This window comes from Balaenoptera acutorostrata, chromosome 5, assembly GCF_949987535.1.
Source record: "Balaenoptera acutorostrata chromosome 5, mBalAcu1.1, whole genome shotgun sequence".
NCBI lineage: Eukaryota > Metazoa > Chordata > Mammalia > Artiodactyla > Balaenopteridae > Balaenoptera > Balaenoptera acutorostrata.
Window position 1 is genome coordinate 69,335,374 of NC_080068.1, and position 19,248 is coordinate 69,354,621.

Here is a 19,248-nt window from a genome sequence, read left to right on the forward strand (position 1 = left end):
AACTCCAAACCCGGTCCTCTTCACACCATCTAGGGGAGTCTTTTTTTTTTTTTTTTTTTTTTAATTTTATTTATTTTTGGCTGCATTGGGTCTTTGTTGCTGCGCATGGGCTTTCTCTAGTTGCAGCGAGCGGGAGCTACTCTTCGTTGTGGTGCGCGGGCTTCTCACTGCAGCGGCTCCTCTTGTTGCGGAGCACGGGCTCTAGGCGCGCGGGCTTCAATAGTTGCGGCTCACTGAGCGTGGGCTCAGTAGTTGTGGCTCGCGGGCTCTAGAGCGCAGGCTCAGTAGTTGTGGCGCACGGGCTTAGTTGCTCCGCGGCATGTGGGGTCTTCCCGGACCAGGAATCGAACCCGTGTCCCCTGCATTGGCAGGCGGATTCTTAACCACTGCGCCACCAGGGAAGTCCATAGGGGAGTCTTGTTACACTAGGTAAGCTTTCCTTCTCCCTGAAGACACCACTGGCCTAAGAGACAAAGTCTGGGTATGAACTGTCCCATGCCACACAGCCCCATTAAAACCTATGAATGTACCTGGGGCGAATGAGGTTGAAGGGAAAAGAAGGAGCCATGTTGGAGCAGGTGGCACTTTCACATGCCATTCTTGTCCAACCAAGCTGGCCTCAGCTCCTTGGCCGCTCATTATATACGGTGTTTTTTGTCAACGATGTGTGAGGAATGAAGGTCCAGTCCTCCAGACCACTTGCCACTCTCCTAGCTTCACTTTTCACTTCAGGCTCTTGGCAAAGATGGGCATATGGTGTGTTTTTTATTCGATTTCAAAAGTAAAATTAATATTCAAGTCTGGTTTTTATGATTATAAAGCTCAGTTCTGAAGCCCCTCAGACACCATGGAGCTTTCTTTGGATCACAGAAGAGCTGAAGAAGAGCCTGTTTTCCTTCCTTGGTTTGTCTACTTATGGTAAAAAGAATGTAAAGAAATGATTTTTGACTGAGAAGCGATGTGATTCTCTGTATTGGCTAACCCCCAATATTGTCACCTGTCCATATGGCTCTTGGTGCCCTTCCAATCTGGTCACCATGAATCTTCTTCCAAATGCTGTTACGCCCAGTACCTAACACAATCCCTTGCTCAAGGGATGTTCCACAAATATTTGGTAAATGAATGAGGAAATGAACACTAGCTTGCAGGCAGCTAATCCCTACTTATTTTTTCTTCTAAAAAAGCTTTAATGAGTTATAATTCACATACTACAAAATTCATCCCTTTAAAGTGTACAATTCATTTACAAGGTTGTGCAACCACCAACACTATCAAATTTCAGAACATCTTCGTCACCCCAAAATGAAACCCAGACCCAGTCACATCCTTCTCCATTCCCCGCTCTGCTCAGCCCCTGAAAATTTCTAATCTATTTTCTATCTCTATGGACTTGACTATTCTGGACATTTCTTTAAAATGGAATCATATGATATGGGGCCTTTTGTGTCGAGCTTCTTTCACTTAGCATAATGTTTTCAAGATTCATCCATGTTGTAGCATGTACTTCATTCCTTTTTATTGGTGAGTAATATTCCATTATATGGATATACCACATTTTGTTTATCCATTCATTAGTTCATGGAAATTTGAGCTGTTTCCATTTTTTGGCTATTATGAAGAATGTTGCTATGAACATTTGTGTACATATTTTATATGGACATATATTTTTAATTTTTTTAGGGATATATATTATCTAGGAGTGGAATTGCTGGGTAATATGGCATCTCTGTTTAACATTTTGAGGAACTACCAAACTCAGAAGTGATTGTACCATTTTAATTAACTAACTTACTTATTTTATTTTTGGCTGCATTGGGTCTTCGTTGCTGCATACGGGCTTTCTCCAGTTGCGGCAAGCAAGGGCTACTCTTCCTCGCAGTGCGTGGGCTTCTCATTACAGTAGCTTCTCTTGTTTCAGAGCACAGGCTCTAGGCGCTCGGGCTCAGTAGTTGTGGCATGAGGGCTCAGTAGTTGTGGCTCACGGGCTTAGTTGCTCCACAGCATGTGGGATCTTCCTGGACCAGGGCTCAAACCTGTGTCCTCTGCATTGGCAGGTGGATTCTTAACCACTGTGCCACAAGGGAAGTCCCGATTGTACCATTTTAAAAACTCAGCAGTGTATGAGGTTTCCAGTTTCTCCATATCCTTGCCAATATTTGTTTTTTGTGTGCATCCTTGCCAACATTTGTTTTTTTGTTTTCTTGGTTGGTTTTGTTTTGTTTTTGCCATATTTAAGTAGTTCAGTGGCATTAAGTACATTCACTTGCTGTATAACCATCACCACCATCCATCTTCAGAACTTTTTCATCTACCCAACATGACAATCTGTACCCATTAAACAATAACTTTCCATTCCTCTCTCCCTAAGCCCCTCGCAGCCACCATTCTACTTTCTGTCTCTATGAATTTGACTACTTTAGGTACTTCATATAAGTGGAATCACACAGTATTTGTCCTTTTGTGACTGGCCTATTTCACTTAGCCTTATGTCTTCGAGGTTTATCTATGTCATAGCATGTGTCAGAATTTCCTTCATTTTTAAGGCTAATATTCCATTGTATGTATACACCACATTTTGTTTATCCATTCATCCATTGATGGACACTTGAGTTGCTTTAACCTTTTGGCTATGCTGTATAATGCTGCTCTAAACATGGTGTACAAATATCTGTGTGAGTCCCTGCTTTCAATTCTTTTTGATACATACCCAGAAGTGGGATTGCTGGATCATGTGGTAATTCAATGTTTAATTTTTTTTGAGGAACTACCATACTGTTTTCCACAGTAGCTGCACAATTTTACATTCTCATCAGCAATGCACAGGGGTTCTAATTTCTCCACATCCTGGCTTGACTTTTTTTCTGTTTTGCTGTTTTTAAATAATAACCATCCTAATGGGTGTGAAGTGATATCTCATTGTAGGCCAACATTTGTCTGTCTTTTTTATTTCAGCTATCCTACTGGGTGTGAAGTGGTATCTCATGATTTTGATTTTTATTTCCCTAATAATTTGTGACGCTGAACATCTTTTCGTGTACTTATTGACCATTTGTATATCTTGCGTGGAGAAATGTCTGTTCAAATCATTTGCCCTGTTTTCAACTGGCTTGCTTGTCTTTTTGTTGTTGTGTTGTAATAGTTCTTTATATATTCTTTTTAAAATTATTTCCACTTTATTGCTCAAGCACAGAAATTGAGGTGAACCTGGAGAGTTCTTTATATATTCTGAAGATAAGTTCCTTATCTGATATATGCTTTGCAAATATTTTCTCTTGTTCCATGGGTTCTCTTTTCATCTTCTTGATGGTGTCCTTTGGAGCACAAACGTCTTTAATTTTGATGAAGACCAATTTATTCTTTTGTTGTTTTTTCTTATGTGTTATATCTAAGAAATCATTGCCTAATTCAATCTTCAATTCATGAAGATTGACTCATGTTTTATTCTAAGAGTTTTAGCTTTTGCTCTTGCATTTAAGTCAATGATCCTTCTTTTAAAATTGAAGTGTAATTGACATATAACATTGTATTCGTTTTAGGTATACAACATAATGATTTAATATATGTGTATATTGCAAAATCGCTACCATTAAGTTTAGGTAATATGCATCACTACATATAGTTAGAAAATTTTCTTTTTTATAAATTTATTTATTTATTTTTGGCTGCATTGGGTCTTCGTTGCTGCACATGGGTTTTCTCTAGTTGCGGCGAGGAGGGGCTACTCTTCATTGCAGTGTGCGGGTTCTCATTGCGGTGGCTTCTCTTGTTGCAGAGCATGGGCTCTAGGCGTGTGGGCTTCAGGAGTTGTGGCACGCGGGCTCCGCAGTTGTGGCACACGGGCTTAGTTGCTCTGTGGCATGTGGGATCCTCCCAGACCAGGGCTCGAACCCGTGTGCCCTGCATTGGCAGGCAGATGCTTAACCACTGTGCCACCAGGGAATCCATTACAAAATTTTTTTAATGTGGTAAGAACTTTTTTTTTTAAAGAAATAGTCACAAACTTTATTATGTTAAAGAGGCAGATTAGAAAACAGTATTATGGTATTATCTAATTTTTAAAATTTTTATGAATAAATTGCTTTTATAAATAGCTCGAATAGTCATACACTAAAACATTACCATTAAACCCAAGGAAGAAGGGATATATGTATACGTGTGGCTGATTCACCGTGCCATACAGCAGAAACCAACACAACATCGCAAAGCAACCACACTCCGATAAAAAAATTTTTTTTAATTAAAAAAGTTGTGGTAAGAACTTTTAATATCCACTCTCTTAGCAATTTTTAAATATATAATACAGTATTGTTAACTGCAGTCATCATGCCAATGATCCATTTTGAGTTAATTTTTATATGTTATATACCTATAATTTTTAAAATATTAATCAAATATATATAAATTTTTTAAAATACTGTTGAATTTATTCCTTACTCTGCAAAAGAGGGCTGTTGTTGAAATGTTGGGCAGTTTCCTTAACTAGAATCATTTTCTTATGAATTCTTTAAAAATGTAGAAGGACGTTTACATGTAAAATTTTTTTTCTTGTTTTTAATCATATATACATTGTATTTAAGAATTTAGAAAATCTTTGAGTATATTTTTAACCAATCACTTATTAAATTTTTGTGTGTCTAACGTGCACAAGCAGCTCTCCAAGCGTTGGATGATTTGCAGGACCAAATGCTGCAGAAAGGTCAAGGTGAAGGACAACAAGGAAAGGCCTTTGGGTTTGGTGGTTAGAGATCACAGGTGCCCGTGAGGATGCAACTGCAGCAGGGTCAGGGGTGGGCAGTGAAGGCCAGGAAGTCTCAGCAAAAGAGACCACTTGTTGAGGAAAGGAGAGGAATACAGTAATTATTAGAAGGTACAAAAGAGTCAAGTAAAGAATTATTCAAAACAAGGGAAACTGGAGCATGAGTGTATTGAGAGGAGACAGTCAGTAAGAAGGTTGAGCCTGAAGATCCTCAAGAAAAGGAGAAACTGAGAGTCTGCTTCTCAGAGGCAAGCAGAAAGGATAGCGTTAAGAGCATAGGTTACAAAAGTAACTTGGAAATCAGAAAAACCTATATTCCTTTAAGGAGTAACTACCTATAAATGTAATCGATTTTTCAGTGCAAGGTTGTCATTTAAACTAAAAGAAGTTCAAAGCGTAGAACTTGAGCTCCAGGTGCAAACAGACCTGGGTTTACATTCTGGCTTTGCTACTCATTAGCCGAGCAGCTGTGGGCAAGCTATTGAACTCTTCTATAAAATGGGATCAATAATAGACCTACCTCATCGGGCTGTTTGTGTGAGGATTCTAGGAGGACTACATATAAATCTCTAGATAGTTACACATTCTCTGTAGCTCTAGCAGAAATGAAACACATCCATGTTACTTCAGTTGAGAATTCAATTGGTTGAAATGATACTTTATTCTATCCTAACCCTCTTCCTACCATTTAGTCACAGTACTCTTGACAAATATCTGAGAGGCACATACGGTGTGTGTAAGAATGGCTCTTGACTCATTTTCATTCATGTTCTATGGAGTCAAACCTCTTTCCCCTTCCATCCCCTGGAGTAAAGGAGATGAAGTTAGCTCTCATTTTAGTCAAGCAATTCACAGTGGCGGACTTGGATGTATTCTAGCCGTACTGCGTGCTCAGTCTAGGATGATGGGTCCTGAGTGACAACATCAGCACTAGATTTCACTGTTTTGAAATCTCTTCCAGCCCGAGCTAGGATAAGTTATTAAAGCTCTTTATGACTACATACTGCCACATACCATTTTCCTTAATCTCTGGTTAATGAAAAGACAAGCTCTTTCCACCTTTCTTGTACAACCATATTCATTTCTGGGCAAAACTCATGAAAACTTCCCCCACAAAGAGTAATAGTTTACTTCTAAGAGAAATGGAATTGTGAAAGAAAATGCCATTGACTTCCAGTTACTGAAGTTAGATTTTAAAGTCCTGGGACATAGACAAAGGTGAGCGATCTTTCTGGCAACATATGTATCAGCCCCACTCATTCTCTCATCTCTCCAGAGATGCTGTTTTTCCCCAGCAAATACAAGTAACTGCGCTGCGTTAGGGGTATTTGGTTTTCTCAGAAATTTTTCGTTTTCTCAAAAATGTTTTGTTTATACTTTTAAACCTTTTCCCTCTCATGAGCATCGTTCTTTGTTTTCTTTACTGTATCCTGTTGTAATAAGAGGATTTTGTTTTTATACCGATTTGGAAAACTTCCTTCCTGGCATTCAGATTCTCTCTTCCGATGTCAGAATGAGAGATAATGGTCCTTTGCCAGCCCTTGGGTGGGGGAGTGATAGAGAAACAAGGGGAGCCCTAGTCTCCCCAGGCCGGCCAGGTTGACGGTCTCCGTGTGTGAGAGCTGCCCAGTGTGTGCCAACAGGGCTTCACTGTTCCCTTCCGCGACACCGGGGCCTTAACATGCAAGGCTAGTGTTGTGAAAATTGTCAGTATTTTCTAATCGATGCACTCTTTGAGGCATCAATGGGGTTTCTAAAGTACTGAATCACTCAGAACAAAGTTGGGTTTATTGCAAATGCCAACTTTCTTGATCAGAATCCACTCTTCCTGGCTTATGACACGCCTACATCTTTCTGAAGCAGGTTCCATTCAATAGCTTCCTTCTCATGAAAAATTTAAAATACAATATACCATGTTTTTTAAAATGTCTACGGAAATAAGGGAAGCATATAGCTTAGTGTTACTTGCCTATGAAAGAGATTTTGAAAACTGATTTTCCTCCAGAGGCCTGTTCATATAAAACCTTAATTTCCCAAAGTTGCCTACATTAGCTTACAGTAATATCTAACAAATATTAGAACTTTAGTGTTTAAAGCGATCTATGATGGGGTGGGGGGAAACCTAAGGGACTGCTTAGTCCAACTCCCTCACCTATTAATGAGGAGACAGAGCCCAAGGAGGTGAAATGAAAGGACCAAAGTGATTCTCCCCGGATCAGCGCCGTGTTCAGAACCCAGCTCTCCACCCCGTGCTCACTTCCTGTCACGTCCCGGTCTCTGTCTTTTGAGGTGGGATCTGGTAAATCAAAATATAATGAGAAATCATAAAGCAATCTTTTCAAAAGGAGAAACTAGATTTTCTCTTTTAACTCCTGGCTACTTCCCAGTCCCCTGTTGCCCTAAGTTTCTGTCTGGTTCTCTCTGATGCTTATGAACCAGAAAACTGACCAGAATTATGTGACTGAGACAGAGGGAAGTATAAGTCCTGAGGTGAAATTCACCCAAGATGTGGTGTCTGCATTGAGTACTTGTCACATCTCATTCATCCACACGTTGTTTCATCAAAGGAACATTGACTGAGCACCCATTATGTGCAACGCGGCAAGTAAGTCCCGAATCCCTGCAAATTACAGAGGAAAACAAAATGATCTCCCTGACCTTGAGATGCTCTCACTCTAGTACTGAAGACAGGTAAATAAACAACCTGCAGTCCGGGTGCTGTCATGAAAGGATGTCCAACTTCTCTGGGGGTCAGAGGAGCCAAAGGAGGGAAGGGCATTCTGGACAGAGGGTGCTGCACAGAGGTTATAATTGGGCAGTTTTGGAGAGTGCCTCGGTCCTTCCCAGTAGCTAGAGCTGTACTTCTGAAACTTCAATATGCATGCAGATCACCTGGGGTTCTTGTTCAAATGCAGACTCTGATTCTGTAGGTCAGGAGTGAGCTCTGAAATTCTGCATTGCTAACGATTTCCCAGGTGATGTCAGCGCGCTGTGCCCCCCCCCCACCCCCGCTTTGAGTAACAAGGAGCTACAGAGCAGATGAAGTAGGGAAAGAAGTAGGAGCCGGTTAGTAAAGTATTTTGAAGGTCATGCTCTAGAATTTGGATTCTCTCCGGAAAGTCACAGGAGTAACAAATAGACTTGAATAATCTGCAACTGATGTCGGCTTTCTAAGTTTATCGGAAGCTCAATAAGGCATTTCCTCCGGGAAATTTTCTCACCCTTCCCTGGGTGGAGCGTCACGTGCATACCTTAATTTAGAGCCAATCACACTATAAGGTAATGCTGAGCCACCCATCTATCAAATTCACTTGACTCTAAGCACTAGAAGGACAGTAATGTCCTTTTCAGTGTTGAAGCCTCAAGACTGAATGCATCTAACACCTGCCACTGTATCTGACTCATAGGGGTTTGTCCATAAACTGTGATCCTATGATATTCTTGCTCTAGATCATTGGTTTTCCGATGTTCACATACATAAAAATGACGGAAGGCTTGTTAAGACAGAAATTGCTGGATCCCACTCTCAGAGTTTGTGATGCAGTAATTCTGGGCTGGAGCCCTAGAGTTTGTGCTTTAACATGTTCACAGGTGATGCAGATGCAGCTGTGATTACTTCCTACCAAGCAGTGTTAACAAATGAGATGAAGTAAGTTAATGGCTTAAAAGCATGGACCCTAAGCTGTGGAATCTTGGGGAGTTAGTTAACCTCGCCAGGCCTCAGAATGCTCACCATAAAATGAAGGTGGTAATTATAACACCTACCCCCTAGGGCCAATGTGAGGATTCAACGAGCTAATATATATAAAACACTGGGGAATTGCTGTTAAGTATTAATTGTTGTTGCTAAAAAACTCACCTCAATGGCTGATGGCACAGAAAGAATAAAACAGCTTCCTAACAAAGCTGCAATGTGTTTCTTTACAGGTAAACTTGGCAAATGTGAGCCTAATCGTTAATTTCTGAAATCTGTAGGAATATCATAGCCCCAGTTGCATTTTTGTAAGCACAGTTTTAATATTTTTTAATCTGTGAAACACTAGCTGACTCCACATTTGTTAAAAAGTGGCTATAATAAAAAAGACAGACAATAACAAACAGTGGTGAAATTGGAACCTTCATACACTGCTGGTGGGAACGTAAAATGGTGCAAACACTTTGGAAAACAGTTTAACGGTTTAATAAGTTTTTCCTTAAAAAGTTTAACACAGTGTTACCATTTGACCCAGCAATTCCATTCCTAGGTATATACTCAGTAGGACTGAAAACATATGTTCTCACAAAAACTTTTACATGAATGTTCATAACAGCATAGTTCATAGTAGCCAAAATGTGGAAAGAACCCAAAGTCCCATCAACTGATGAATAGTTAAAATGTGGTATATATCCATACAAGGGAATAGCATTCAACCTTAAAAAGAAGTGACGTACTGATACGTGCTACAACATGGATAAAACTTGAAAACGTTATGCTAAGTAAAAGAAGTCTGATACAGAAGGCCACATATAAATGAGTCCATTTATATAAAATGTCCAAAAGGGGCAAATCCATAGAGACAGAATGTAGGTTCGTAGCTGCTGGGGCTAGGGAAAGAAGAGAACTGGGAGTGACTGATAATGGTATGGAATTTCTTTGGGGGATGATGAAAATGTTTTGGCATTATACTGCGGTGATAAAGAGTGGTGATAAACAGTCTTGTGATGATACTAAAGACCACTGAATTGTACCCTTAAAAAGATGAATTTCATTGTGTGACTTATATCTCAATGTAAAAAAATTACTTAAGACCCTGTAATCCTACTTGGTGAGAATAACATTTTCATCTTAGAGTTGCACTGTCCAGTAAGGCAGCCACTAGCCACGTGTGGCTCTTGAACTCTTGAAATGTGGCTAGTCCAAAGTGAGCTGTGCTGTAAGTGTAAAAAAATATACACTGCAATTCAAAGACTGTTTTTAAAAAAAGAATGTACATTATCTAAATACCTTTCTAATACTGAAGTGATACTATTTTGGATATATTTAGTTAAATAAAATATAGTGGTAAAATTTACTTATCTGTTTATTTTTACTTAAAATGTGGCCACTAGAAAATCTAAAATTCTGTTATGTGGCTCACATGATCCTTCTATTGGCCTGATCTGCCTCCAGGGTCCTCCTTAGTAGGTTTGAGTCTTTGTAGAGACACATGAAAGTGTTTGCATCTGGGGTTAGTGAATCTGAAGCTGGTCCTTTTCCTTTACATAAAGGGCTTTGTACCCAGCGCTTGATTAGCTCTCTTCCATTAGCATGACTCAACACATGTAAACAGGGCAATTCAATGGATGCTTCCAGTTTTTGTTCTTTGAGCAGAAGGCCACCTGCAAAAACAGAGCCTTGTTATCTCAAAGAGCAAGGTTCTGGACCATTATTTTAGAAAGTACTTCTTGTGTCTCTTGCTAATGAACTACACAGCAAGTCATCTGAAAAAAAAATTTAAGGCGTAATTTCTTTCCTCCTCACAGTAATTTTTTTCCAAGACTCAAGTCTGTGTCAAAGTTTTCTTAGCCTTGGCATAAATTTCTAGGTATCAGTGAAAATTGATCATAAAAATTCTTCTGGAAGGGAAAATTTGTTTTTTCCACATCTTTATTGGAGTATAAATTCTTTATCATGTTGTGTTAATTTCTACTGTACAACAAAGTGAATCAGCTCTACGTGTACATATATCCCCATATCCCCTCCCTCTTGCGTCTCCCTCCCACCCTCCCTAACCCACCCCTCTAGGTGGTCACAAGGCACCGAGCTGATCTCCCTGTGCGATGCAGCTGCTTCCCACTAGCTATCTATTTTACATTTGGTAGTGTATATATGTCCATGCCACTCTCTCACTTCGTCCCAGCTTACCCCTCCCCCTTCCCGTGTCCTCAAGTCCCTTCTCGACATCTGCGTCTTTATTCCTACCCTGCCACTGGTTTCATCAGTACCGTTTTTTTAAATTCCACATATATGCATTAGTGTACAGTATTTGTTTTTCTCTTTCTGACTTACTTCACTCTGTATGACAGATTCTAGGTCCATCCACCTGGGAAAATTGTTTTTAAATAAACTGAAGACAAGGATTTATTTGGTAGACAAAGTAGTTAAGGGCAAATTATTTGAATACTGTAGAAATGTCTATCAGTAAGGAAATTAAGTAGGTTGATTGCTTTTAAAAAATCAATATCTTTTTGTTATAATAACAATATATGCTATTTTGAGAAATTTCAAAAACAATGAAAAGCAAAGAGAAGTAAATAACCAACAATTCCTAATCATACTACCAGAGATAATCATTGTTAATATATAGAGGCCTATCCTTCCAGGGACAGAAAGGTCAAAATAATCCTATATAGAGAAAATTGGCCCCAATTCTATTAACTGTTGGTCAAAAAATAGAACAGTTATTTTTCACCTAACAAAAATAATTCTACTGGCACTAAATTTTGAGAAGATAAATCAGATTTTTACAAGTTTGTTTATAATATCCCTATGTTACAATTTACTAGGTGGACTTAACGTAATCCTTTAGCCTTTACTTCAATAAAACAAGAAAGATATTTACATTACACACATCAAAGATGTGGGTGGGCACGTCTCTCTACATTTTTCTCTTCTCTTCACCAACAAGGTTGTATAAAAATATTAACTGCTTCCCCATAGGCTCATGTATGTTGTGTAGTATCCACGTCATGAGGCAGAAGGATGGATTTTTCACTGGAGTTTTTATGGACTCACATTCAAGTGTTTCCCCAGCTGTGTTTTCAGCTTTGGGTTGCTAAGCTTCTTGAAAAGTAATCAGTTTTGATCATCTTAAATCCCAAAGTAAATTTTCTTTTCTGGAGATTACTCTAGTTGCTAACACAGGTTAGTCTGGGCTATTGAACCATCTTTTAGTGCCGTGACATCCAAACATGAAAGCTGTGGTTTTGCTTCGAGGTGAAAGGGAGATTTGAAATATGACTCTGATTCTTCCCTGCAAGAGATGAGGTCTCAGAACTACTTTGCTCTTTTTTTAGTTGTATCTTGTCTTATTCTTTGGGCATTTCATCGTATAAATCTGCTCTCTTCAAAATAGTGTAAATGCCTTTAAAGCCAAGATTCTTATATGATGTTATTTTTTGTATTTGTTTATATGTTTTATAACTTTCTGTGTACACACACAGACACATACTCTCAGTAATACTTGTTTCTTGACTAATGAGAAGTACAGTGATATTTAAAAGTTTTGGAGATTGTCATTTATAGGTGATTTCTTGTTAGATAACTTTTATAAATGACTATGTTTAATATTCCTTAGTTTAAACCTTTCAGCTGTAACTATACAATTAGCCACGAAGAGTCAGAGTGTTTGCTAAGCACTAAGGCTCTGCCGTGTAACCGTGCTAGCTTGGGCAGATAAATTAGCCCATCTGTGCCTCAGTTGCCTTATGGAAATGATAGATTACTAATTAACTGAATTAGATAATTCATGTAAAGTGAATAGCGTGATGACTGGCATATTGATAAGGTGTCAATAAACATTAGCTGCCACTCCTGCCACTAGTAGTACTATAATCAGTACACTCTTGACCAGTGAGATCAGTTCCTCCAGAAGTGGAGAGAGGCTCTCTTCTTCCGTGCGGGGATCTTTGAGAGCTTTCTACGTGGAAAAGTGAGGCAACAAGGGAACATCTGCAGAGCTGGCCAGCTAAACCAAATCAACAACAAGTCACTATTCGTTTTGTGACACATGCAGGTATTAAGAAAATGAGATGAAAGCAGCAACAGGTGTCCCAGGAGACACTTAATTTTGTCAACATGCGCTAACCTCCCACCAGCCATATGGTGCTATCCTGGGTATGGGTTACTGAAGAGTAGATATAAGATGTAGTGCCTGCCTTTGCAATCTTCTATCTCCCAGGAACTATTAAATACATGATATTTAGGAGTTAGTTGTGTCCATGCAGAGAATGTGTTTTCCCAGATTTCTAGGAAAAAAATTAAAAAGGAGCCCTGTTATACATGAAACACTAGAATAGAGAAAGAAAAGATAGATACTCAATTAAAACATCCAAGCCACTCTATTAATCAGCTATTGCTGTATGATAAACCACTTCAAAACTCAGTGACTAAACCAACAACCGTTTATTATTTCTCATAATTCTGGGGGTTGGTTGAGCTACTTCTCTGTAGATTTTGCCTGAGATCACTCGTGAGGCTGCCTTCAGCTGGAAGGTCCAAGATGGCCTCACTCCCATGTCTGGGAGTCGGTGCTGGCCATTCGTGAGAGCCTCCATTCTCTTCCAAAGGTCTCTCATTCACCAGTAGACTTGCCTGAGCTTCTTTACAGCATGGCCATCTCAGGGTTCCAGGAGGGCAAGAGTGGAAGCTGTAAAGTCCCTCAATGCCTAGGCTCTGAAACTCCCACGCATGCCAAGGGCAGTGCAGGCAGAATCACAGGGGTGGAGAAATGGTCCCTAATTCTTATTGGGAGAAGCATATCATATGGCAAAGGGGTTGGACACAGCATCAGTTAACTAATTCTGCATTAACAAACCATCCCAAAAGTTATGGCTTAAAACTAATCTCCCACAGCCTATTCACCTTCCTTTAACATGTGTCATTTTCTCTTTAGTGACATGTGTCATTATCCCTCCTGTTTCTGCGGTTAATCAGTTTGAAATGGCATGACAAAGCTAGGGTCAGTGACTTGAGGAAAAAAGAAAACTACATTTCTTTCTCACTCTCAGAGTTCAAAAGCAGATGAATGAATTGAGGAATAGCTCCAGAAGTCAACTTGGGATAAGATGAAGAGAGGACATGTTTCATTAAGAAGAGGAGCCAATTTCTGAGGAGGGCCACACCCCTTGGGTCCTCCCTGCACCTGGAGCTTCCTTTGAAGTGAAGGAAATTGCTCCACCACAGGGAGGCGGAGGGAAGCAGTTGGATGTGAGCACGGACTGTGAAACTAGTAAACATTCTGTAAACACCGAGGGGGCGGTCAGCAGCGTGGGCTGACCAATGGTATCTCGAGTTCGTTTTCTTGTCTTCTTGTATTTTACCTCATATTTGATCCTGAAGAAGTTCACAACTTAGACAACTTTAAAGTTCTTGGACTTTTGACCTAAAGAGCAACAGGTCATTATCCAGGTACCTTCACCTTCTGGCTTCTCTGTTGCGGGGAGAGAAGAACCATGACCCGACCCCCCTAGAGAAACTGCTCCAAATGGTGTGATTTGCTTTACTTACAAAGGTTAACCTGGGAGTCATTTCACAGAAGGAAGTATGGACAAGAAGGGACAGAGGTAGAAAGGCCAAAAGATATTCATTTCTAGAAAGAAGTTGGAACCTTTCTGAGCTCTGTTTCTGAGATGAAACACTATGCCATGGGAGAGTAGGTCTTAGAATTAAGAATGGGAATCCCAGAATCAGAAATTCTTACCTGGGGAATATTTTGGTACAGGGGTACAAATGGAATAGCAAATGTTCCTAGAAAGGAAGAACTTATCTGGGAGGCAGAGTCCTTTGAACTGGCCGGGTGAGCTCTTTATGTCTGAACAATACACATTCATACATTTTCACAAATGCATGTATGTGATGGATTTAAACATAGGTACATGTGTGTGGTCATGTGTGGGTGGTCTTTTTGTTTGTTTTCCTTTTTTTAGGCTTGGTGCCTCCTCTTCTCTTACAAGCATATCAATTCCCAACCCACCACCCACCCAGATAACCCTTATTAATAATCTAATATGTATCTTTCCTATTTTTACCCATGGCTATATAATCATATAAAGATGCACACATACACACACAGGTGCTTTCTGATCATTGTTTGTTTTACAAAAAGAGAAAAATATTACCCTTTTTTTTTTCTGCACTGTGCTTTACTCAGTCAACAATACCTTCTGAAATTCCTCCTGTCAATTAGCAGAACTCTATGTCATTCTTCTTGATGGCTGTGTTGTTCTATCATAGGCTATGCCATAGTTTATTCAGCCATTCCCTATTGCTTGAAACATTGTAGCTTTCACAGACAATTTGAAAAAAATAAAATAAAACAACTCCCTCCTTCCAAAAAAACACTTTATATGAACCCTTATGTTCTAGTGACTTTATTTCTATTGGAGAGTTTCCCAGGAAAAAGATTTCTGGCCTAAAAAGTATATGTATTTTAAATTTGAAGTAGATATCGCCGTACTGCTTCCCCAAGAGGCTGTAGCATTTTTCATTCTGACCATGAAAGTGATCCCTTTCCTACAACCCAGCCAGCAAGAGGTGTTTCATATCTTTTAAATTTTAGACAATTTGGTAGGTATAAAATGATATCTCATTGTTAATTTGCATTCCCCTCACTTTGGGTAAATTTGAGGATCTTTCCTTGTTTCTCAGACATTTGGATTTGCTTTTCTGTGAATTGCCCATTCACAGACTTTGTCCATTTTCCTACTGGTTTGTTCTTTTTTTTTTTTTTTAATATTTGTTTATTTATTTGGCTGCACTGAGTCTTAATTGCTGCATGAGGGATCTTCAGGATGTTCGTTGCGGCATTCAGGATCTTTTAGTTGCGGCATGCAGGATCTAGTTCCCTGACCAGGGATCCAACCTGGGCCCCCTGCATTGGGAGCATGGAGTCTTAACCACTGGACCACCAGGGAAGTCCCCTGGTTTGTTCTTGTTTCTCTTGTCAAATTATAATAAATATTTGTATATTATAAAAATTAAATATACCATCTGCACGATATGTATTTCTGCAAACCTACAATGGTCAATGATATTTTTATGATATCTTTGCTTTAAAAGTTATAATTTTAGAGTCAAATATGCCTATCTTTTCTCTTGTAGCTTTTGACTTCTCAGTTTTGATCAGGAAAGTTTTCCTGCACAATATAGTACATATACTCTACTAGATTTTCTCGCAAGAGCTTTGCTTTTTCTTTATATTTTTACTCATATATTTGTACTATATCCTTGGATGTGCAATCAAACTGGGATCAAATAAGGTACTTATTTGAATACAGTGGCTTTCTACAGAGTTCTAATAACTGATGATGAAGTCTCTGCCCCATTTTTACTTTTCTAAAATTACTTAGCTTTTCTTTAGTATTTAATTTTTTTCTAGAAACTTTAAGATCACTTTATCCAATTGCCAAAAACAACCAAAATACCCACCTTATTGTGAGTTTTCATGAAATCCATACACAATTTGAGGGAACATTTTTATGGCATTGAGTTTTCTCATCCAAGAATATGGCATGTCTTTCCATTTCTCCATTTACATATTTTAGTATGATTTTGTTATTTCCTTTTTTTTTGTTATATCCAAATATTCCATAGGGGTTGATTTTAAATGATTTTTTTTCCATTCCTATTTTATTGCTAGAGTAGAGAAAAGCTAATGATTTTTTTTTTTTTTTGGCATATTTTTGGATCCATCTACTTTACAAAATTCTCTGCTTAATTCTAGGGGATTTTTACTAGATGCCTTTGGGTTTTCTAGGTTTACAATCATATCATCTGCAAAAATAGATCATTTTTCCTCTTCCTTTCCAATGTTTTTTCCAGTTTTCAAATTTGTTGCCATAAAGTTTCAAATTATATTTTCTTTTAATATGTTTAGTCATTTTAATATCTGTTCTTTCTACTTCCTGATCTTTTATAGTTTTGCTTTATCTCCTTTTAAAAAATTAGGTTGTTTATCAAATGTATAGATTTTTAATACAACAAGATTTTAAATTTATTTATGTATTCAACTACTTTTTTCCTTTCTATTTTATTAATTTAAGATTTTACCTTTATAATCACTCTTTATTGTTTTTTTTCTCATTTCTTAGAATGTGGATTTAGTTTCTTTACTTCTCATATTTATTCTTTCACAAGGAAGGGCTTTTGGCTGTAAAATTTTTCTAGTATAATTTCATAGAGTCTTAGAGTATTTTACAAAGGTTGCCTTTTCATAGCTTTCAAGATGGTTGGCAATTTCCCTTTTGATTCTTCTTTAAGCCAAATATTTTCTAAGTATTTCTTAATTTTCAAGTAGACAGTTTTTGGTCATCTTTTCATAATTTTTTTTCTTATTCACTGAATTAGGATCAGATAATATAACCTATAAAATCTTTATTTTTTGAATTTCAGAAGTTTTCTTTGTAGTCAGCTACATGATCAGTCTTTATAAATGTTCTGCAGGCATATAAAAAGAAATGAAAATTATCTTTATTTGAAATGTAGGGTTTTGTTCAATTATTGTATTGGGAAGCAGTATGGCACAGAGATTAAAAGCAAAGACTTTAGGGAAAATATGTTTATTTTCAATCTTGAACTTACCATGTGACCTTGACCACATTTGTAAGATGTAAATAATAGTATCTGCCTCATAGGGTCTTTGTGAGGATTAAATTATTTAATATTCATAAAGTACTTAGAATACAAATTAGCACATACCAAATGCTATATAATTAATTGTTTGTAAACAAAAAGAATTAGTCAGTTCATCTATGTCCTTATTTCCTTCTTTCTCCAGAATTGTCCAATACAGTCAAAGAGATATATTGGGTTAGTATAAGTTTTTTGATGTTTTTGAGAATGGCTCGTGTGTCAGAACATTATTCTGGTACTATTTTCTTTTAATATAAGTTTTAAATTATTAAAGTGATAGATTTTTAAATGTAATCCTTTTTTTCTTTAGATTTTCAATGCTCATTTTACTTCCTTGAATTTTTCTTATCTCCATTACTTTTTTTTGTTTAACATTTGACCAACCACACAAATTAAAATTTCTTTGCCCTTTAATAAACTTAGTCCCAATCTCATTCTTCCTTAACTAAATTGCCTTTTCCCCCAAATAGTACATAAATAACCATTCTCATTATACTTTAGAATGCTGAATTTCCTTCAGAGCAGTTCAGGCAAATTAAGTAGCCTGTATAATCACAATGGATTACAGATGTGCTCCCAAAATGATGTTAAATGTACTGAGTTCCACAGTCCATTCATTCTTACAATTTCCAGTGCCATTCATTTTATGTGTTAATCCAAGTTTCTGTCTCAAATCATGTTCCTTCTCCCTAAAGAAATCCCTTTAAGATTTCTTGTAGTTCATGTCTATTAGTAATAAATGATCTAGGTCTTTGTTTATCTGAAAAAGTCTGAATTTCACTTCATATTTGCAAGACTCTTTCACTGGGTGTAGAATTTGAGGTTGACAGTTTTTCCCTTCCAGCATTTTAAAGATGTTCCCCCATTGCCTTAGGCTTTATTCCTTTCTGACCAGAAGTCTGATTTTTCTTATCTTCCTTCCACAGGCCTGATCCATGAGGAAGCGTTTCTCCCACCTTCTACCCTGCACCAGTCTTTCTCAAGAGGTCTGTGGAGAAGAGCCTCTGATTAGGTATGACTCCTCTTTTTACCTGTGACTCCCAGGGTGTCTATACTCTCATGATAGCCCAAACTTGACTTTAGAAATTTACTACAGATTTTAGCTGAATTTTTCTTACTTGCTTTCACAGCAGATCTGCCTTCTTCCCATGCTCTGCTTCAGATTAGCTAGTACTCATATTTTTTCCTTGGAAGTGCCTATCTTCTCTTAGATTTCAGGCTAGCTGGTTGCCCTACAACTTCAGATCACTAATGGACCCCAGAAGAGTTATGATTTTGTAGATTATTCTACTCTTTCTTAGGGTGTGAGTGATGTTCTTTCCAGTTTTTTATATTCTAAGAAGAATCCACCTACTTAGATTTTAAGTGTAATTTACAAACATTATTATTTAATTTATAAATCTAGCAAAAAAAAAAATATATACACACACACACACACACACATATATATAATCCCTTCTTAGGGTACTTTTATAACTTAACTTATTAAATTTTTTAACATGTTCAACTGCATGGTAAATTGTAAAGATAATATATTAAAATTTCTTTTTAAGTATTCCAATTATCTGTTGTAGTAGATTGTATTTTCCAAAATGGCTACCACACCACAATTCCCATCCCATATGTTTCTTCAATGTGACCTTGACACTTCCCATCATGATATAGAAAGTATTTTTTCATCCCTTTGAATCTGGGTGGCCTTGTGACTCTTTCTACCATTAGAATATGGGAGAAGTCATGCTATACAAGTTCTGGTCATAGACCATAACTGACCTGGCAGCTTCCACTTCACTAGGCTAATGGAGACTCCAAGTCTTGCAGTGATCTTGTGATCCAGGTTCCTTGGATTCTCCCTTAATTCTCTGATGAGTATGTGAGGAGAGAGAAGTTGTTTTAGCACTTGTTTACAGCCTGTTCATCTTTTTGTTACTTGATTCTATTCTCAAGTGTTTTTAGATCCTTTCAACAACTCTTATAGATCATTACATTACCTCACGTTATTTTTGCGCATCTCTTCTGTCTTGTCTGATTTTGTGTTCACAATTCCAAGGTCATTCTAATGGCATCCTAAAGTTATCCACCGGAACTGTGTTTCTTAAAAATCAAGTTGTTGTTATATTTC

At 37.9% G+C, this 19,248-nt stretch overlaps 1 protein-coding gene across 2 annotated transcripts in view; it reads left to right on the plus strand.

Moving 5' to 3' along the window:
• Positions 1-19,248, plus strand: part of LNX1 (ligand of numb-protein X 1) — a 228,778-nt gene that overhangs the window by 38,677 nt on the left and 170,853 nt on the right. The window contains exon 2 of one of the 2 annotated variants that reach the window (XM_057546625.1): positions 18,053-18,138. In XM_057546625.1, the coding sequence (XP_057402608.1) occupies positions 18,062-18,138 (77 nt within the window). In that variant the 5' untranslated portion in view covers positions 18,053-18,061. Of the gene's footprint in view, positions 1-18,051; positions 18,139-19,248 lie in introns of those variants that run through there. The other variant, XM_057546620.1, reaches the window with a different exon arrangement.